This window comes from Melopsittacus undulatus, chromosome 6 (genome assembly GCF_012275295.1).
Source record: "Melopsittacus undulatus isolate bMelUnd1 chromosome 6, bMelUnd1.mat.Z, whole genome shotgun sequence".
NCBI lineage: Eukaryota > Metazoa > Chordata > Aves > Psittaciformes > Psittaculidae > Melopsittacus > Melopsittacus undulatus.
The window spans coordinates 41,572,513-41,594,684 of record NC_047532.1 but is presented as its reverse complement, the minus strand read 5'-3'; the positions used below and the strand labels follow the sequence as shown (position 1 = coordinate 41,594,684).

The 22,172-nt window shown below is 46.8% G+C and overlaps 1 protein-coding gene across 5 annotated transcripts in view; it reads left to right on the top strand.

Moving 5' to 3' along the window:
• Positions 1–292: 292 nt before the first annotated feature.
• TNIK (TRAF2 and NCK interacting kinase) overlaps positions 293–22,172 on the top strand; it is a 161,369-nt gene continuing 139,489 nt past the window's right edge. For 3 of the 5 annotated variants that reach the window (XM_031047057.2, XM_031047058.2, XM_031047056.2), the window contains exon 1: positions 293–523. In XM_031047057.2, the coding sequence (XP_030902917.1) occupies positions 467–523 (57 nt within the window). In that variant the 5' untranslated portion in view covers positions 293–466. The remainder of the gene's footprint in view (positions 524–22,172) is intronic. The other 2 variants (XM_031047060.2, XM_031047059.2) reach the window with 1 other exon arrangement.

The following is a 22,172-nucleotide window of genomic DNA, read 5'->3' as shown; positions in this document are numbered from 1 at the left end:
CTCCTCACCCGGCGGGCCCTGGGGCGTACTGGGGCCGGTGCCCCCCTCCCGCCCTCTGGGAGGGAGCCGCGAAGAGGCTGGGGGGGCCGCTCGGCCACGGCGGGGCTCTGCCCGCCCCCTGCCCGCCCCCGCCCCCTGCCGGCGGGGCCCGGCACCGCCCCCGCTCCGTGCCACCGCCCCCTCCCCGCGCCGTGACAGACAGCTCCGGCGGCGCGCTCGGCCGGGGAGGCGGCGAGGCGATGTGCCGCCGCCGCCGCCGCCATCCCGGCGCAGCCCGCGGCGTGCCCTGCCTGCCGGCAGCCCGCGGCCGCCCCTAGCCGCGCTGCAGGCGGAAGGGCAGGGGCGGTGGCTTCTCCTTGCCGGAGCCCCGCATGAGGAGAGGCGTTAAACAGCGCTAGCGCCGCGGCGGCCGCCACCACTGCCCGCTCGGTGGCGGCGGGGCCGCCTGGCCGGCGGCGGCGGAAACATGGCGAGCGACTCTCCGGCGCGGAGCCTGGACGAGATCGACCTCTCGGCGCTGCGGGTGAGGCGCTTGTCCGGGCCCGGGGGGATGCGGGAGTCACACACGCCCCAGTCCATCCATCCATCCATCCATCTGTTCATTCCCCGGTGGGGGGGGGTGCTGAGGCTATATGGGGGGGGGGCGCTGGGCTGTGTGTGTCCGTGCGCCGGCACGTATGTACATACCGAAGTACATAGGTTGCGCGCGTGCATGTGCGCGCGGGCAGCCGCGTGTACGCATGTGTGTGCATGTGCACAGGTACATGTGTGTGTGCGCCCGCGTGCGTGAACCGGCACGCGCACCCGCGCGCGGCGGGCGGGGGTGCGCAGGTGCGTGTGTGCGCACACACACACACATACACGCACACACATACACATATACACACACATATACACGCACACACACACACACATACACACACATATACAAGCACACACCCGCGCGGAGGAGTGGGTGCACGCGCGTGTGTGTGCGGGCGCGCGGCTGCGACAGTTCCCCTCCCCCCTCCCGCCCCGCCCGTGTTCTCTGCGGGGCCGCCGGCACCGGGAGGGGCGATACCGTCCCCCAGGCTGGGCAGTGCCTGCGCCCCGCTCCTGCTCCCGCAGCCTGCACGGGCACACGAACTCCGGAGCCTATAACCTCCGGTGTGCGGAGCTGCCCCCCAGACCCGGGTTTCCCGCACCGGCGCGGCCGCCGCAGCCTCCCCATCCATCTCCCGGTGTGCCCTTTCGCGGTGTCTCCTCCTCACCCCTCTCTGAAAATGAAGCTCGTCCTGTACCCTTGAAATGTCGGGCTCGTCAAACGTGTCAGCCTCTGCGTGGGCTGTGGCCTGATGTTCCCCCCCCCCCCCCCCCCCCCCCCCCCCGCGGTCTATTTTTCCTGTAACTTTATTCCTTTTCGCCCTTTCTTCATCTGTCTGGTTGTAAGAACAGCAGGTTGTTAACGGGCATGGGGAGTCATTTAGAGAAGCAGCGTTTATTCGGGAGGTGACTGCAAGGCACAGATAAATAAAATTGAGCAGAATCCCCTGAAGACTTGCACAAGTGTATTTTTAAAAATATTATTTGCTTCAGTGCAAGAGGGAAAAAATTGTGTATTCACTTGCCCCACTTTCTTCCTGGTGAGTGTCTGGTTGATTAATGGTATAAATGACTGCTCAGCAATACACGGTGTAGATGAGAATGGAGGGGGAGAAAACATCACCTTAAAAACAGACCTGGAGCTTGTCTCCCCTAGTAGGTGCCTTGGGAGAAGGGTTGCTGAGGCTGGTGGAGTTAATCCAGGAAAACATTATCATTGGGGGGGGAGAGGGAGGCCCTCTCCTTCTCCCCTGCCCTTTGAAACATGAAAATCAGATTTTTATATTTCTTTTTAACATCTGTGTTGGGAAGTTTATTTGAAGTAGGGCACCATTTCTTCTTAAAACTGTATCTATACATCCTTAGTGGTTTGGTTTTGGGTTTTTTTTCTGTGTGTTTGCAGCTTTTTAAATAGCAGTCTGCTCCAGATACAGTCAGGAGTTTGTTTTCACTGTAGGAGGAAATGTATATTCCTTCCCATCCTCCCCCTGAGACCCACTGGCAGCGCCTGGTCTGCAGGCAGAGCAGTGCTGGTGTTTCAGAGTAACCAGAGATGGGGGGACCTGAAATCCTGACTGACGTCGGGGTGGGAGTGCAAAGCCGTGTCCCCTGCCCAGCTCTGTCTGCCCTGGCAGGACCCTGGGGATAGGATGGTGCCTCTGCCACTTGAACCTCAGCCCCTCTCAACGGGAGAGACCTGCTACAGTGCTTTTCTGTAAATGATGAGAGATGTGTTGGTTTGTAAGCGAGACAAGAATAGGAGCTTAACTTGCCAAGGAATAGATCTTCTTCTAAACTGAGCTCTTTTAGCACTTAGAATAATTGTTAAAGGTCATAAATTCAGCAGATAGGGCAAGAAGCGTGAATCATTCTGTGGGGTCTGAATCAGAAATCAATAGTAAATTTGCTGCCTGAGCATAAAACATGGCAGGGAGGAGTAATTCCCCAAGCCGTGCAAAATTCCATTTATTAGAAGTGTCAGTGCTGTGGATCTGGATGGAGGAGATGCTGCTCTTGTGCCTACGTCTTTGAAGGGGTGAGGGATGGCTAAGTGAAATGCTGGGAGCCAGGTAGTGACTCAAAATCTGGCTGAGGAGATGATTTGTTCTCAGCAGCAGGGAAAGGAAATGCTAGGGCCACTTATCTCCAAGTTTGAGTCACTGAAATGTTCCAGGAGGCTGGGTTTTATGAACAACAAGCAAATGCGTATGAAAAAGGTGGACCTTTGACTGCCAGTTTGCCCTGTCCTTTGCTTTGGCTTCCCTACTTCTCTCACAGGGGGAGAAGGTGGGTTTGCAGGACCAGCGCGTGCTCTGCTTTTCAGGACTGAGTGTGGCTTGGCACAAGTAGAGCCCTGCGCACCATCATTCATCTGGCTTGCCTCTGCCTGCTAGTTTAGAGGGTAAGATTGGTAGAGCTGGACTTAAAGGTAACATAGGAGGCAGTAGAAGCTTCTGTTCTTGCCACACTAGAGTTTACCTTGACCACACAGTCAGGCTCCACCATAGCAGTGCATCTGTTTGACATGCTGGCAGCTGGGACAGGAGCAAAGCACTGAATTCTGATTAAAATGCATGGCCTGGTGCATCAAGTAAGCACACTTGGGGCTGACTCCTGCCTTTGTGACATGTTTCTATCCATAATTGCTCACCATGCACACTGCCATGGTACCCAAATATCCCTGTGTCAGTGCAGAGGGCTAAGAGGAAGGGATAGGGTGAAACCTTCAACATCAGAGGATTCTCAAAATGGAGATCTGCTGCTGGTGGTGCTGGTAATGAATACTGTTAATGTTGCAGAAAACTGTAGTTTAAAATGATGAGGCCATTGAACAGGTAGTGCTGCATATTATACTGACAACAGGATAAGATAAACTACATTGGAATGTTTTTTTGTGCGGGCAAGGACATATTTTTGCTAGTCCACTCAGCACGTTTAATAGCCGGGTGACCTGGCAGTGCTATTAGTAGAATAATGATTAACAGGGGGATTCGCACAGGCTGTTGACAGCGGTGTTTGAGGAGCAGATTTTTTCAATATATATAAAATAAGAGCAAGCAAATGTGAGGAGGGATGCAGAGGGCCCTGCTCTCCGATAAATGCACAGCTGATCCCTGTAGGAGAATAAGCAGAAAGATGGGGCTGGGTTTGGGGTGGGTTTTTTTTGTCTCAGTAAATGCAAGAGCCTGTCAGCTCTTGCTGAAGGCAGTGGCCTTGATCCTTGATTATAAAATATTCAGGTCAATAGCTTTTCCTCTGCTGTATCCATCTACAGGGCTGGGCCTCTGGCTGATGCTCCAGCAGTGGCAGCAGGCTCTTCTGCAGTAGCTGGCACAGCTGGGTGCTTTGGGATGCTTTGCTAGGTGCATGTGGGGTGATGAAAGCTTGCTGGGAGGAAAGCCTTTCTCAAGGGAATGATAACCCCTGGGGTGGGGCCAGTGTGAGGCAAGCAACCCCCCCTGCTCACAAGCCTTGCAAAGCTCATGTTAGTTGTATGGCTTGACTGAGGGTTTCCTGCAAGACTGGGAGTTTAAAAGCAGCCTTTTTAGGGAAGGAGCAATTGTTTTCTTCATGTACCTGGATGTTGCTTTTGTTTTGAACTCATTAACAAAACCCAAGCTTTTGTTACTTACTTTAGGAAAGTGCTGACCTTGCACTCTGGGAACTGGATTCTAAAACTGTTAGTTGTTTTGAAGTCTTTAGCACTCAGGCTTGGAGAGGAGACAGCACAGAATTAAGGAGCTGGTGGGTATTAGCTGTTGCTGGGAAGAATTGGATGAAACCCAAAAATGTCACTATTCTTCCTTTAGCTTTGCTTTGTATAGAAGTGAAGTTTCAGTGGCCATTTGTTTGCATTAGTTGATCACTGTCACTGAAGATAAAAGCACTCATATTAAAAAACCCCACAAAACTCAAACAAACGTGCTGGCATTGTCTTGTTTCCAGAACTTCATCAGTTTGTGGCATATTTCAGCATCATTAAAGATTTAGGAGAAGTTCTAATGGGGGGATAAACACTGAAAGCCTCCACTCAGGAGCATTATCCTGATAACATTATATTAGGTTTCTTCTTCCAGCACCTTTTAAAAAACTCTGTAGCCCAGCATAAATTGGGCAGCTTTTGCAAAGGTTGCCTTCTTCCTAAATGGAAAGAGGAACTAGAGATAACTTCTGAAGATTAAAAAAAGGCATTAAAAAGTTATTTATGCTGTGTTTTACATTATATGCTACCATGCAAAATTTGGGACGTATCTTCAACATAAACAGCCATAATTCCTGAAGATAGAGACTTTTGGTGATCTTCCATCAGGGACTTCATCTGCCCTCCTCCAATGTGATTCAGTGCATGTGTAAGCTACAGACCCTGCCTGTGTCCGTGTATATTTTTCAGCTTTTTTTTTTTTTTCACTGTAAAACCTTGGCAGCACAAATCTGTCTCTGAATCATCCCAAAAGGATGACATTGACCCACTCTAACCCTTTTGGGGTTTTTTTTCTAGCATTTAACTTCCATTCCTTGAGTGGGGAATGCTGGTATCGGTGCATACATCTATCTTTTACAGATGTGTGCGTATTCTGTTTGTGTGCTCATGAAAAGAAACAAGGCTGTCTTCTGTCTAAGCCTTTTGTGTAGTTGATTTTAATTGTTGGGTTTTTTTTCCCCACCTTTTGGAGGCATGCAGTGCATATGATGCTCTTCTGCAGTTCTCTGTGTGTCCTTCAGCACTGGTGCTGTGGTTACTCTTCCTCATCGTTGGAGATCTTCCACATGAAAGTGTAGAGTGTTATTAAATCCGCAGAGAGTCTGTTCTCACTGGTGTTCCTGTGCTGGGCAGCCATAAATATTAGTAATTTGGAGTGAATTTGTAGAAAGCATGCTCTTGAGCAGGTTGAAGTTTGAGCATGAGCGTTTCATTTCACTGAGGTTTGAAGCAACAAAGAGTATTTGATTGGTGTGCATATTTAAAATAAAGCGTCTGATTTCTAAGCCATGCAAGAAGGAGTAGTTAGAGGAAGCTTTCATTCTTGCTACATACTTTTTTATCTGCCAGGCTCTAGTAGAGGTACTGATACAGTTTGTATGGGGTGAGAGGGAAAAGTTTCCATTTGATCTGCATGTAAATCTTCACAAATGAATCTCCAGCTAAGGAAGAGGTGTCCTTGAAAGTCATCATTCATGTAGGGCCAGATCACATGAAAAAGCTATCACCTCCTGGGCTCAGGCTCTGAGCTGCTCTCTGCAAACCCTTGCCTGACTCCTAATGCACGCCAAGTCACTTTGTAAGAGTACTTAGAGGCATCAGTGGGAGTTGTCTGCCTCTGACCAGCAGACCAAGGACAGAGTATTGATCCCTGTCTCCTTTCTTCATGCCTCAAATAGAAATGGGGAAAATCCTGTTAGATTTCTCATGCTTCCCCCCAGTAAAAAGCTACCCACAGGCAAAAGGATGCACTGCATGGAGGACCAGCATTGATAAAAGCGGTTGTGTCTTGGGGTGGGGAGGATGGAGCTGGAATGGGTTCAGGAGCTACCTCCTGAAGGCAGCTTCTCTTCCGAGGGTATCTGGGGAGCATATGCGCCCTATTCCACACACCAGCTGCAGAAGAGACCAGGAGAATTGTGGGGTGAAGAGCAGAACTGTGCTGGGAAGGGCTTTGGCTGACTCTTCCCACCAGTGGCTGTTTCAGTTCTGGCTGCTCTGCAGGTGCCCTGCTCTCCTGTGGAAGCATAGAGCCTCTATCACACGAGAGTTTCATTTAATGATACTCAGGCATCTTCTTTGTTAACCTTCCACGCAGCCATTAGAGCAGGCTGTGGGTCGAAAACCACTAGTCTAAGTCATTGATGGCTCCATTAAATGGGAGTTTGTATTTCCCACTAATAAAGCCAATAGCTTTGATTTCCTTCCCCACCATGTCCTCTCCTTCTGTTTCCCTTTGTCACTTTGAACTGTGGCTGCACATTGAGACTGATGGTCTGTCTGCTCTGGACTCCAGGAAATAATTTATATAAGTGAGATGTGATGTTCTTTGTGTAAAATGCTTTAGATTTCTAAGGAGGATTGTCTAAGAAACATGGTCCTTGGGAAGCAGAGACTCCTCTTCTCTGTTCCCCCTCCATAGTGGTTTCCCTGTGAGGGGCCAATCATCCCTTTCCCACAGAGAGACTAGGATGCTCAGCTTGTAGGGCCTCAGCCCTTGGTTGCCCCTGCAATGGCTTGTTAATGAAAAAAGAGGAAAACCCACCAAGGTTGGAAAACCCTGATAAGAAGTTGGAACTTGGTTATATCTCTCTGCATGCCCGATTTTGTTTTGTAGTGGCAAATCAGAGGACCTTCCTCCCCTTTGATCAAGAATGTTGCTTTTCTGTGTTAATTTTCTGCAGTGCTTGCCAGAAGTTCAAGGTTGTGTGTTCATGGTAAATAATGGATTATTGTAATCAGGCAGGCAGCACTGGAGTATCCAAATGCACCTTGCATGGCTGAAAACTGACATTTCCTCCTTCCATGCTAAGTGAGCAAACTGTGTACTGCCTTGTGCTCAGCTGCAGAGTTACCCCGAGTGCAGCAGAAGGCATGCACTTTGCTCAGCTGCAGATAACCAACCCTCCTCTGCTACAGAAACCCCATTAGATAATGGCTTCGTGCAAGCACCACTCTCTTGCCAGTAAGCGAGACCTGAGCAGCTGATGTGCTCCCATCCTTCCTGCATACACGCTCAGGCTGAAAACAACTGTGGCCTCTGGCAAACACAGTAGCTGCTTAGTTTGTGCAGCGGGCTGTGAACAGTGAGTTGTGCTTCTGAGTAAAGCTTTAGCAGTAAGAGTTTAACATCCTCTTGGTTTTAAGCGCTGTTGCTGCAGTGAGGGTGGGTGGATGGTTTCTGTTCACGTGAGTGAATGTGTGGTTTTCAGCTTCAGAGTGCGTGAAGCCTTTTGTTACAGTTTGCTTGCTTCCTCCAGCGATGGCATTTTGCAGTGTAAGAAGAAGTTAATTGTTCTGAAAGCAACACTTCTTAGAAGCCAGGGTTGTTGCCTAGGACGTATATTCCTTTATAAAGTAACAGGGAATCAAATTTAATTTAGGTGGCTGACACTTCTTCCCCCCTTCCTTATAAATATTCTTTTTGCTCCTAATTTTGTAACTCAGCAGGAAAAAGCCTACTGCCAGCTGAGTCATGTGTTTGGTGCATGGCAGAAGTGACTGTTTGGGACCATGACCTTAATCTGCAGGACTGCAACTTTAGGATGCATTGGAGGTGGCAAAGCCTTTCCCGAGGAAGAGATTGCACAGCTTGAATCTAATAAAATGTGCCTAATAATCGCTGTAGCATGCTACAGAAAGACAAGAGATCAAAGTATTGGAGGCTTTTATTTTCATAATTTGTGGGTCACATCCGTGCAGGACTAATTGGGTACTGTTTGATGTCCAGGCAGCAATAGAAATCTCCCTGTAAATCAGCATATATTTGCCTCTTCCTTTTTGTCGCGTGCACAAGCATAAAAGCTTAGTTTGATTTTGAGATAAACTAGCAAAAGTGGAGGCACAGATCTCCTCCCTACCTCACTGCCGTCTTTCTTAGGTGTATTTCCTGGTGGGCCATATAGATGATACAGTACCCACAACAACTGCATTTACCTGGTAGCTGATGGCCCTTCTAATGCTGGTGGTCCAGGAGCACTAGGCCTTCTGGTTGTTGCTTGTCATGGTTCTGCTCCCCAAAGCATGAACCGAGATGAGAGTGGAGAACAAACTGTGGTGCAGTCTGTAGGATCTCCTCAGTTGTGGCTCACTAGTCATGATGCCCAAGTGGTGTCTCAGCTTTGCAGGTGGTCACCCCCAAAATGCAGCAAGTCAGATATGCTATGTTTTGTGAAAGCACTTAGAAAGTTCTTTTATTTATATATATATATAAAAATATACATAACACATATATAAAAATATATATTAAAAATAAGTGTGGATCTAACCATTCCCTCTTGAGTGGAGTAGGACAGCACGTGGGCTTAACGTGTGCCTATGAAAGGCACAATCTGTGTTGCTATACCTGGCACACAGACCTTCAAAACACAGGACAAAATTTTCTGAGCTCCTTACTTATGTGGGAGATGTTGAATTACCTATAGACTGTTTACTGTACATGAAATCTGTCTGAAAAGTAAGGGACATTGCCCTTAAACATGTGGGGTTTGTGTTACGTCCTCCCAAGGAATATTTGTGGTAGGTATTAGTGAGGGTCTTCTCTCTCGTGTCTGCTGATACCACATTTAGGGAGGAAAGAAGGATGGGTGTGCAAGGAAACTGTTCTTGGAGCAAAACCAGAGGCCAGGCAATAGAATTAAACAATTTAAATACATTTTCTGGCGTTGCAGACAGGCTGTCTTCATTGCAATAAATCTTCAGGCTTTATGTATTGATTGGCTTCAGTAAATAGTGCAGTGACTCTCTTCTCTTCCTATTGCTAATCTGTGGGGATCAGTGCGTTAGTATGGCTGAAGAGTCTGTAATGGCTAAATGGGGTTCCAGTAGTGAGAGCAGTTTACTGATGCTCTTCAAAGTGAACCTTACAGCCAGCATGACTGTGCTTGACTGCTATAAATACAAACACAGAGTGCTCCACTGGTGATCAGGCTGGTAAAGCCCGTGTTTTCTAATAGACAGAACTGTGTTCCGTGAGCCAAGTGCCCTGCAGTGACAGTGCTGGGCCCTGCCAGGGATGCTGTCTTCTCCTGGGTCACGGGGTAGGAGCTGGAGTGGGTACATTTTGTGGGGGCTGGTGAAGGGAGCAGGAATCAGGGGACCTGATCAGGAAACTGGAGTCCTCTTAAAATGTAGGACTGCTTGGCTAGAAAATGGCTGGAAAAGCCTCTTTTTTAGCTGCCTTGCTCAAGGTTTGTAATAGTTTCTTTAATGTCCATGTGTCAGTGGACATAGTTTGAATGAATTTCATCTGTTAGGCTTTGTACCTGCTCTTGCAGGTGATGGTGTGGTTTGGCAGCCTGAAGGTGGTTGTGTTTGATCACTGGGCAGGCTCCAGATCCTTGGAAGTTTGTCATGATAAAGCGTGAAGACAGCAGGAAGGTGGCAGGGACAGCAGCAGCTTGTTGTCCCTGTGGAGCAGCAGTGGGAGGAAGGGTGGAGAGCTGCTTTACCTATTAGATGCCATAGCTGAAAACCAGTCCACAAGGCTTCCCGTTGCCATCCTTATGTTTTGAGACAACCTGTAACTACACCACAGTGGAAGAGTTCTTTCCAGAGGTAGGTTGGGCCATAAGGTGAAATGCCAGGTTGCTCTGGAGACAGTGGATGGAAAGATAAGATGGAGCAGATATAGAATTAGCATAACAATATACCTTTAATTCAACTTGAAGGAAATAATTGAAGACTAATTGTCACTTATGATGGTGACCTCTGCCAAGATGACTCACGCTGCAATATAGTGAGTCACTTGTTAATGATGGCCTGTTACAGAGAAAGTGCCAAATCCTTGTAATTTCTTCATTGTGTGATATAAAAGCGAGCATGAAGAAGGGTGTTCAGAGTATTGTTCCCTAAAAATAGGTGATACATAAGAATGCCGAAGCACCTTTACTTGGCTCTAGCATGAAAAGGCAAAGGCCCTGAGCAGAAGTACTACTTCTTCTTTGGCCTTGGTTTAAAGCTGCCACATGACGCACCTTGTACCTCTCCTTTCCAGCCTTCTGCACTGATGTGGTGCTGCCTGAGCATGGGGACATTGGTAACTCTTCTTCCTGCCAGACGGCACAGCCGCCTGCAGAGTACTGGTGGGAGGGAGTTCATGGGGAGAAAGGTTTTGGGGGTCAGCCTGGCTGATGGGGGAACCCAGAGATAGGAACAAGATCCTTGGTGGGAAGGTCCCTATGTGCCACTGATGGGGAGACCTGGCCTGGAGACCTGCAGTTAGGGATCTGTGGCTGTGTCTTCTCCTGCAGTGATGGCTCTGCCAGGCACAATCTCTCCTTGAATTCCTCACCTCTGATATCTGCAGGTGAGGTGCAGGATGAGGTTTTCGTGGTTATAAGGAACCTGTGGTGCTCCTGTAGCAACTGACTTGAGCACTCACTTGTTAATCATCTACTTGCTGTCTTAAGTGCTTCCTTATATTGAACTAGTGTTTTTACTTAATAAATGAGGTTTTGCAATCCACAGAAAACAAGAATCTGTTGTGAAGGTGCTTCTGACCAGGGGCAGGAGCTCACCAAGAAGGGATAGGTAGACTAGCTCCTGGGGTCAGCCTGGATGTTGGTGCCCCAGGCATACTCTTCTCTGCCCTTTCACGCAGCAGAGGGGTAAGAGGGACATCTTGCTCCTGGGAAAGGGTTCTAACTCTTCAAAAGCCTGATGATTTTGTCTGTGGTCATGAATTCCTCTGAAGTTCAGAAGTTGAGTGAGAAATACTTTGTTCCTAGGTCTCATCACTGTAGAGAAGTATGAGAGAGGAAAAAAAAAAGCCTTTCTGAAAGAATATAGTCCATAGGGCAAGTAGGCTCCAAATATCTTACTGAAATTTCAGAAGAAAAAGTGGCGATAAATCACACAGAATCATAGAATGGGTTAGGTTGAAGGGGCCTTAAAGATCATCCAGTTCCAACCCCCTGCTGTAGGCAGGGACAGTTTCCCCTAGACCAGCTTGCTTGAAGCCCCATCCAGCCTGGCTTTGAACACTGCCAGGGATGGGGCAACCACAGCTTCTCTGGGCAACTTGTGCCAGTGCCTCAGCACCCTCACAGGGAAGAACTTCTTCCTAGTGTATCTAATCTAAACCTACCCTCTTCCAGCTCAAAGCCATTCCTCTTTGTCCTGTCATTACAGGCCCTTGTAGAAAGTCCCTCTCCAAATTTCTTGTTGGCCCCTTTAGGCACTGGGAGGCTGTGCTAAGGTTTCTCCAGGGCCTTCATTTCTCCAGGCTGAGCAATATGTGAGGCCTCACCTTCTTTCTTCCCCAAGTGATGGCAGCACAACAGCTGGAGATACCCAGGCAGCTTCTGCCACACTTTCATTTTTTGGGTGAGAAGCTGTCTACCTCCACTGTCGCTCACTTCTGCCATCTGCTTCTACAAGGTGTGTTTTCCCTTCTGGAGCTTGCTGTTTGCAGTCCAGACTGAACTACCATATCCTGCTGCCTTGTGCAGCACTGATAAGGTCCTCAAGGAAATGGGAGGGTGGTCATGAAGGGCTGTGGAGGAAGGTTGAGGCTTGAAGGGGTGGACCTGAAGGAGGAAAGCTTTGCACACAGATGTTGCCATCAAGGCGATCTGAAGCAGCTAAAGGACAACGAATGTACAAGTGGTTACATTGCAGGAAATTGATGTGTAGTACCTTAGGAGTAGTTTTCTGAGGGGTGGAGGAACATACATCTCTTCCTGAAAAGAAACTGCTAGCACAATGGCACCCCAATCTTCTGTGCATCCCAGGTGCCATCTGCTCCTGAGGTGATCTCCTGACAGGCCCTTAGACCTGGCAGTGCCCTGAGAGGACCATAGTCTCTTTGCCATGAGTGGAGTTGTGGTTTTTGTGCTGGGGTAGGGTACTACAAAGATGGCTGGGCTGCCTCTCCATCACATCTTCCATACGTTCAAACCTGGGAAGGCCAAATGTTCTTTCCATGGAGACCTGTGTTTCCAAAGTGTACCAGCTGACATCCTTTGAGAAGTGAATGGAATAATAGCATTACGCTTGAATAGGCAGAACCTGTAGTTCAAAGGGAGGGATGCCCTGTAGGGAACAGACCATCTTCCCCAAAAAACCCCAAACCAGTGTGACTGACAAGGGAGATGGGGCATAATTTCAAAGCTGGAGTCGCTTTCTCAAGACCCTTTCACAACAAGTTGTGGTTTTGCTTTTGCCGGTTGATGTGACCTCTTCCATGCTGCTGGCGTAGAGCAAAGTGCCTGCGCAAGGGAAATGTCCTCGAGAGAAGATGCAAGAGCCCTGCTCATTATCAGAAATGAATAAAACTGCTCCAAGCTAATCTGGCTGCCTAAAAATAGAAGTGGTGGTAGGGGGAGGGACTGTCTTCTATGTTCGTTTGCCCTTGATTTTCATGACATTTTGCTGCTCTGTATTATGTGTGTTGTAGGGAGACTGTGTGTCCTGGTCACACTGGAGCAATTCAAAAGAGCATGTGCTTGTATCAAAAACCACTGGGGAGGAAGGCTCAGAAGTTTGTTCAGGGGTTAGGAGTTGCAAAGTGCAGTTATTCAGGTTTATTCCCTCATTCCCTGCTCCTCACAGGTTCAGAGCTTCTCTCTTGGTGTGATCTTGAAGCCTCCTTAGGGTATGTCTGAAGAAGTGATGTGACTAGTGATGAGGCTGTGGGGTGGGATGGATCCTTGGTGCTGTGAGGTGGTGGGAGCAGGGCCATCTGTCAGTGTGCACCTTGCCAGAGAGTCACACCTCAGTGGAAGGTTGCAGCACCTACTCTGCAGCTGTGGGGGGGAATAACTTATGAGAGTTAATTACTGTGTTACTGTTATTCAGCATTTAAAACCCAAGTTTCATAACTGCCTTGTGATATCAGCATTTATGTTCTTTGTCAGTATTATGCAAGCAGCTTACCTTGTGATCATGAAATACTGAAATGTGCTTTCTAATTCTCACCCTCTGTTTCTCAATGAGTCCATAAAACCTCTTCTGCTTTCCATTAATTACAGAACAACAGGACATTTCTCTCTTCTCTTTTTAAAAGAAGTGAGCTTTTTTCTTCCTTCAAGTTCTTGGACCAGCTGCTCCTCTGAGACCTTTCTGCTCCATGTGGCTGGACTAGGGTGGATATATCTTCTGCCTTTCACCACGCTGGGAGGAAGCAGGAGGTTTATGGACCCATCTTGGAAGCAAAGGTCTTGCTACCATACTGGTGCAGTGACTGCTGCTGGCACTGGTACAGCTGATGTGACCTACTTACAGGGTTAGCTGAGGCAACTGAAAAAGATGGGGAACAGGTCCAGATAGGGTGAGTTTCCTTCCTTCCCCAGAGAGCTAAAATATTACCTTGGTTGTTAATATACATTTTTTTCCAACAGGAAGTTTCTGTTTAACACCAAAAGAAGCCCTTTCTGCACCTCTGCTTAGAGTGCCTCCCCTGTCAAAGGCTGCATTGCCAGGGCAGAGCCAAGCAGGAGTCATGCTGTAAGCAAGGCTCCATGAGTTGGGATCTGGTCTTATCTGTGGGAGCATCTGTGCTGGGTCTGGATTTTCCGCACCTCCAAAATCCAGTTTTTGCAGGACAGTAAGAGTAGACTTCTAGTTTTCCCTCTGGTCTGGTTCTGCCACTCAGTGACATCCAGAGCAAGGGGGGGGGAAAGGAAGGTTGGTTGGTTTTGTGGTGGTGTTGCCTGTGGGGTGATTCTGCAGGTGACTAGCTAGAGGTGGTGGGGTCTCTTGGTACTTGTTAGAAGAATCTTGCATGATTTTTCTTGACTTAAAGACCTGTAATTTGATCTTTGCTCTGAGCCTTCTCAAGAAGAAATTGTTGGATTTCTTTCTTCCCTGCACAGGGAAAGCATTAAATGTTTTTTCAAGCACAGATGGGGAGTGTGATGCAGTTCAGTTTGCCTGAATACGCTGAAGAGGATGTGTCTTCAGGCTCCATGGCTAGTGCTGCTTCCCCACTCTTTCATACTTTGCTTTACATACACATCCGGAGATGCGTAACTCTCTTCAGATGCTAATGAATAGTTTATAGATAAGATCCCCTGTGAGGAAAGGAATGCTAGGGTAGTCTCATAGCAGGGGAAATTAAGGTGAGGAGGAGTTAAGAATCTTCCCTAGATTCACTTATGAGTGATGCAGTCCTGGCAGAGTTGAGAGTAGAAGTCAAACCCACTGGCCTCTAATCCTGTGCTGTAGCCATTAAACTGTGCTCTGTTAAGATTAGATAACCTGTGGTTTTGGTGTCTGCAGGACTTGATGAGCAAATTCCTTTGAATAAATTCTTTTCTTACATTCTTGCCAATGTAGAGTGAGGTTTGGGACATGAAGGAAGGGAAATAATTTGCAGGTGTCAATTTCAGGAGGTAAATCAGATGTCAAGATAGTAGTAACAGTACCCAAAGAGTTAGAGTTCTTAGAAGGACTCAGGGGTGAGGATCACATCTTGCATCTCTGTTTTAGAGTAAGTAATATGGGGAATGCGGCCTGCAACTGTACATCCTGCTGTGAATTTCAGTACGGAGTATGAACAGTCTAGATTTCTAGCAATGGTGAGACATAGTGCTGGCATTTGTTTGGGCCCTGGGATAGATGCTGAAGGTAACAGGGTTAACTTTAGGCCTGAATGTTGGAATTCTTGGTGGATCCAGTTGCAGAATTCTGAATTTTCTCACAGTGTGAATTGTAGTATCATAGTATTTTGCGTCACCTGAACTGAAAAGTCTGTCCTGGCTTTTAGAGCGCTTGCAGATCTGGTTTCCCAGCATAATGAGAGATTCCTTCCCAATACATCAGGCCTTCAGAGCAGGAAAGGATTACAAAGGCATCTTGGTCTCATAGTAATTTGTCTTCCTTGCTGTAGCCTGGGGCTGTAATGTGGACTGGAGCTCAGCTGAGCACACACCACAGTTGGCTTACAATAAAACTGCTGCAGCTGCCCTCCTTTCTGACCAGAAGAGGTCCAGTCAGGTCTGCTGGGTGGAATGAGGTGATGCCGCATGCTGCAGACAGCTCTCTGAGCATTTAGGGTGTCTTGGCAGAGTTTGTTGTGCTATGTATTTTACTTTCTGAGACAGCGTGTTGTTGCTGAAACTGATCTGATTTCTGGTTATGAGCAGCCTTTTCTGCTTCTATAGCCATTAGCTCTTTGTCTTCCCCACATTGGAAGCTGTAAGTTACTTCATCTGATAAGGCTTTTCTTATCAGCTCTGACGTTTGTGTAGTATTCAGATTATCCTAGGGACTTTAAAAAAGGAGATGAAGTCTGGGAATTATGGCTGAAAAGTTGAGTTCCTCTTCCCTGCACAGGCCAGCAAGACGTCAGTGTAAAGCATGAATCTCTTCATGTGTCAAGCTGGGGCTGACTTCTTGGTTGTGTATTGTGTCTAGAAAGAAGCACATATCCTGAGATTTCTTTTTCTTTCTTTCCTTACTTTGTGAAGCATCATCAAAACTCTCCTTTTGGCCTTTTAAACTTATCAGCTTGCTTGTGAAATATTCAGGAAAGCTTGCCTGAGTTTGCATTGCTGTCAGTGGGTTGCATCCTTTTGGAGAGGCTTTGATCTTGCTTACTCCATGCTGAGTAATATACACTCCTCCCACATGAGCACCAGCTCAATGGATATGCCTCCCTCTGAGAGTGTGGCCCTTGCAATCTCTCTCGGTTTCTCCTAATGGTAAGCATTTAAATGGTATTAAAGCTGCTTATCTGAGTCTTGTGCTTTGGAGTCATTAACACCTCTGCAAAGACAAGTGTAGAACTGGTGTCAGCTGGTGGCACTTCACAGTGGTTTGAATGGTTACCCAGGGTGCTGAGAACAGAGGGCTGGGCTTCCTGTGCTGGTGAGGGTGTTTAAGGAAGGGTGCTGGTGGTGGCTGCAGTGCCCACGGTGGGGGGCTGGTGCCCCCCTGCATGGCAGGGATCACCTGGGGTGGTGGCATTCTCCTTCAGCCGGGGGTCAGGGCTCCCTTCTGCCATCAGGCACCTCAGGTTTTTGTTGTTCTTCCCTGTCATTCCCTGGGGGGGCAGAAATGTCCATCTCTCCATCTCTGGTGGATCTAGTTTAATGGCACATTTCGTAGCATGTTAGCAATTTTCTTTTAAAGGATCCGTGCTATTCTGTTACCTTTACAAGGAGATACGGATGTTCAAAGGTGATCCTGCCATGGAGTCGCCCAAAAAAAGCGAAGCTGGCTTTGTTGAGCATTGTCCTGTGCAGCAGCAGTGCCACAGTGGTTTGATCTTCCTCGTGGCCACTGACAGATCCCACTCTTGCTGTCGTTGCTTCGTCTGTTGAGCCGGTTGAGATCTGCACTAAATAACAGGAAACTATTAATGTTAGGCTGGTAGAAACAATAATAGGGATAAATAATAGCACAAGATACATGGAAATCAGTGTTTTTCTCCTTTGAGGCTGTGGATGTAATCCACTTAATATTCTGTGGAACACAAGATTAATTTTCTTTAGTATAATATATGCGAGGGCTTTTCTTTTTAGTTTGCTGACAGAGGCATTGCTGTGTTGCTGAAGCTGAGAGAAGGGTATTAGGAGGGAAGAAGGATGCTGACCCAACTTCCAGAGGATTCAAAACCAGTGAAAACTGGCTAGAGGAGATGAAATTTCGCCCTTGCTTGCAGGACTTTTCTGCAAGCATTGTGGCTGGGACTAGGTGTCTTGCACTGGAGTGGCTCCTGTTGTTTGCTCATCAGGCTTTGCTGTGTGTTAGGGTATCTTTCAACTCTCTGGATGTCTGAGATGTTGGGGAATAGATCTAATTTGTTTGTACTGTGTGGTGAGACTTGGTGGGCTCCCAGTACAGAGCCCTTGTCTGCAGCACATGAAAATGAGCTCCAGCCTTGTACTTGTCCTCCTTTACAACATACCTTTGCCATGATTTCAACTTGCAGAACTCATAATCTTTATAGAGGTTCCTTTAAAATAACAATAAAGCAAAACCCCTGTTGTTTTACTTTCACAGGATGGAAAGAATGCAGTGACTTGCCAGGCTTAAAGAGGAGTAGATACAGCAAAAATAAATAAATCAAGCCCATTTATTTTAAGTTGATTAATTTGATATGTTCATAGTTTTCTAAAATAAAACCTAGCCCTGGAGAGTTTAGCGAATCATATAACAATAACAGCAATTAATTTAGAAGTAGTTATGAATGTTTTCCATCCCCTTTTCACATCCTTACACCCACATGATTGATCTCAGCACTTATGACTGCGGGCCAAATCCTGCCTGGGGATGTGCAGTTGTCTCACTTGGGTTGGAGAAAGTATACCTGAAGAGCTGCCCCATGCCTGAGATAGGGAAGGACCATGGGAAGGGGTAGGATGGACAAAGAGTGGATGCTGGGCTCCTGGGGCAGTCTGTGCCTGTTGGAGAGCTTGGTCTGCTGCTGGATGGAATATCTCTGTTGAAAATATGAGTATTACGGATTTCACCACCTGTTTTGTTTTCCTGTTTCCTACTGGCCCTCAGCAGTCTGGTACCTGTGGTCTCGCAGGGCTTGGTTTGCTGCTGCATGCATGCTGTGTTGATGTTTCCAGCTTGCTTGTGTGAGCTAATGAGAAAATGGAGCTCTAGCTAGGCAGAGGCCACAGTCTGTCACAGCTGGCTGCAGGGACGGGAGCCAGCAGAGAGCTCCCAAGGCAGGGTGGTGTCACGGGGCTGTAATTTGACAGGGAGCTCAAGTGATCCCGTAAAGCAAAAGGTGGTGGTTGGATTTATGGGGCATCATGGTGACTTGCAAAGCAAAACCCGCTTTGCATCTTCCTAGGACGCCTGTGTGAGAAAGGTCCCTCTACTTTGTCTTAGCTGTAGTGCTATTGTAATGCATGTGTCAGATGAACTAAACTAAATAATCTGTGCCATATCTGCACTGTTTGTAATTTGGGGCATTGGGATTTGAAAGAAAAAGCATCTCCCTGAATTTACAGGAGTGATTCACAGTGTAAGAAGCCACCAGGAAATACGGAAGTCTTGCTATGGGAAATACTTTATGATCTGGCAAAAAATTATTGCAAATCATGCCAGCAACTCTGGATTGTCCCTGACTTTCAGGCCTTTTTAAATTTGTTTTTGGCACACATTAGAAAGGAACTTGCTTTTTGCTGTGGGACCGTGTTTTGTGCGGCCAGCTTAAGTGAGTATCTGTCAAGACCGAACTTTCAGACTCCCCGCAGTCTGTCATTAATGGAGGCAGCCTGTGAAATGTAGGAAAAAGGTGAGAAGCCTTTCCTTCCCTCCAGCTTGTTAACTCTTGAGTGAGAAAGGTCCAGTTGTGAAACACAAATTAACATGTTTGTTATTATTTTAAATAAATTTGCTACTTTGTCAAGGCAATTCTATGTAAAAATGTGTTTTTACTGCATGGTTTTGGGAGCTTGTTGAGTATAGCTGTGTTTTGGTTTTGTTACAGTCTGTCTTGCAGAGTTCTCCAAATAGTTGAATGCTCAATAATTTGATGTGATTTTTTCCCAATTTTGTCTTTTTTTGAAACTATTGGTACTATTGGAGAGTTATGATTCTCTTCTGCTAACCAACCCTTACAGAGCCAACCGTAAGAAGCTGATGGCAAGTGACAGCACTAAACCATCAGATAATTCCATCTCCAGATGATCTGTGAAAACTGGATTGGTGTGAGAAACTCACCTGACTCCAGCAGGGAGGTGATGTTTCTCCAGACATGTTTGTAGGGATTCTGCCTTCTTTTCCACAAAACATTAAAAAGTAGTGTCAATCACTTTAAAGCAGGATGTACTGATTCCTGATGGGCAAAGCTCTCCACCCATGTTGTCTCTCCTAAGACCTGTTAACTCCTGGTGTGTTCACATGTCATGAAGGGTTCCTGACTGCTCCACAAGACAAAACCCTCCCCAGTACCTTTGGCCATGATGCTCATCTGGTGCTGTTGGGTGAATGTGAATGGTCACAGCTCTGGCCCAGATGACTTCTCATCTCTCCCTTGGCTTTAAGTCTCCTTGGCGTGCATGCATGCATACCTGCTGAGCCTGCATGATGGTTGTTGTACAGATCTCTGCGGTTGTTACACGGATCTTGGCTGTTGAAGGCTGTAGACTACAAGTTGCTGGTGCCACAATGACACTAGGTTTTTATCCCTGACAACTTCTCCCTGGTTGTCTCAGCCCATGTCCTCAACCGTGACTTAAAAGCATAGAGGTGCAAAGCCACCCTGTTTTTAAAAAGCGAAGGGTCTTAAAATAGATTTGCTCTTTCTTGCTCTTAAATGCATCTGGAAGTGAGACATTCTCCCATTTTAAGGCATTGCTCTGGTCGCAGCTCTCACTACAAGTTTGGAGCAAGGCTGTATTTTCTTGACAGAAGTAATCACAGATGGAAGACCTTAGCATCTCCAGAGAGGGCTTCAGAAGCTGAGGTGTCCAGTCTGCAGTGACTTGTAAAGGTGTGAACTGGCTGTGAGCTGTCACCCCTACACACATCCACAGAGGAAACCACAAATGTGACCTGCTGTTGGGAGACCAGTGTTTGTTTTCTTCTTCATGCAAGGGAAGACCCTCTCCTTTTGGTGTGAGCTTGGCAGCAACCTTGCTTTTCAGAGTGTAACTCTAGGAGTGGTATGTTAAGAAGGTGTAGCTCCTGAAACAGCTGGTTTGGTAAGTAATTAAACCAGCTCCTCTAAGACCCCATAACCCTTTGATAGCATTTACTAGTAGGTAGCAATTTCAGCTTGATGCAAACATTTGCTGGCCAAGGTGAAACTCTTAATTTCTCAGAGAGGTGAGATCTAAACACTTAGCAATAATACCCTATTGGTCTGAAACTGCAGATAAGTGACTTCAGTGAGGAAAGTGTCCAGCTGCTGTGCTCTAATTGATGTCTGCATTCGAAGAAGTGTGGTACAATACTAGTAGAAGCTTTAGATCTTCTGGGGACTATAGGTATGATTTATAATTGGCACTGTTGCTTTTTAGAGACACCGAGCTTTGCCAGGCCTTTTATATATTGTCCTGTTGAAGTTGTGTGCTTGAATTAGGCATATGTTGAAGTGGCTGGTTGTACTGAGGCTGCATTCATCTAACGCTGCATGGGAAACCTCAGAGTTCACTTAGCAGTAGTGCCTTTGCTGGTGCTTCTGGACTGATTGACTTCTAACTCTTCTAGAGGAACAGTCTTCTGTGAACTGGAAAGAGGGCTTATCATGCAACTGCAAACAATTAGTGCAGTCTGTCCTGGGGATCTACAGGATGTGCTGTAGAGCTTTAAAAATGAGAGGATTGTCTGATTTGGAGGAAGTCCAACTTCAAATGAAGAATAAGTAGAATTGTATTGTCTTAAGGGTTATTGAATATTTCAGTCAGCATCATTTTACCATGGTGAGACTCATGGGCGCCAGATGTTGGATCTCCATTAGCTTCAAGTTAAAGCTCATTGCTTGAGTTACATCAGGATGAGATGGAGTCACCTTGTTGCTAGCGATACTTAGGTCAGGCGTTTGAAGCATGTAGGGGCAGCTTGGACCCTTGTTTTGATGTGTATGTGGATGGCTTTTCCTTAGACTGGACTGCTCCAGTAGGTCCTGTTAGGCAAGGTTAGCTTTGTGTGTGTCTGTGTAGTCATTGTTACCCTGCATCAGTGCTGCATGTTGGGCTTTGGGACCCACTGTTTGCAGTGGTACAAATACATCACCTTGTTTTGGAAAAAAAATCTTTGTTCTGGGCCTGTATGTGTTCTTTACTGGCTTGGAGCTCCTGTGTTTTTTGTTTGTGGATGATGTACAGAATGGCTGCTTTTTCCATTGACATGATAGGAAAGAGAAACTAGGTCAGATGAACTCTAATTTTGTGTGTGCAAATGCTAATGCATGAGCAGGAAATTTGGAATAGTCAATATATTGTAGTGTTAGTGGTTTGGCCTCAATATAACCAAGTGAGACTGGACTGCATATGTACATGGGGAATTCCTTCCTTCAGTGATGATGTTGGTTATACCTTTGCTGGCTGGTGGCTACAAATCCACACTTAAATCGAACTGGTAACGGTTGAAGAAGTAATCCAGCTTTATTGACTGAAAAGCCCAGTGTGGTGATTAGTTCTCATTTAATTTTGCTGCTGCCAACTATTGGCAGGTCTTAACATTTTGGGAAGGAAAGAGGTGCACATGTGCACATTGAAGCTTTACTGCCATGCAAAGCTAGAGAGACCCAGGAGAGCTGATGTATGGTTCCAGAAAAGGAGATGGCTCTCAGCAGCGGCTGGAAGAATGGCTCCTCAAGAGCTGCTGAAGAGGATTGGTTCAAATAGATTTGTAAACAGGCTTCTCTCAGCTGTCAAGTGGAGAATTTTTTCCTCCTGTTAATAACTTAGCCTTGACAACAGTTTCTCTTATGCTATATAGGAGTGTTGTTTCTTGACTAACATCTTCGTTTCAGATACAGAGCTGGGTGTTTGGGGGTGAGGGAGGACAAACTGCTTCTTCAAAATGAAAACAAAACCCTTGGTGAGTTCCTTATTACTCTTCCAAGTAGAGCAGCTTGTATTGCTTGAGTAGGCAGGAGGTGCAGTGGTAGATGGCATTGATGATAGCTTGTCTTGTGAGTCTCTGGATGGGTGGGCGACAGAGGGGAAGACGACGTGAGATGAAGCAATCCCTGTGAGGGCTGAATAACACCTAGTAGTCCAGCATGGTTCTGCTTCATTGCTTGGCTGAAGCAAAATATCTCAAAAATACCTGTGCAGCCAGTTGAGTGTTTTTTTTGTACTGCTTTAATTAATGGGCAGGCTTAGGGTGATGTCTATGTGATGGAAAGGCAGTGTTTGAAGCAAAAATGTAATGTCCCCAGTCTCTTTCTGGAAGTTTCTGGTAACTGGATCAATATTTTGTTTCTTTGGTCTCTGCCTTCCTGCTTTGCAGCTGTATTAGCAATCCTTTCTTG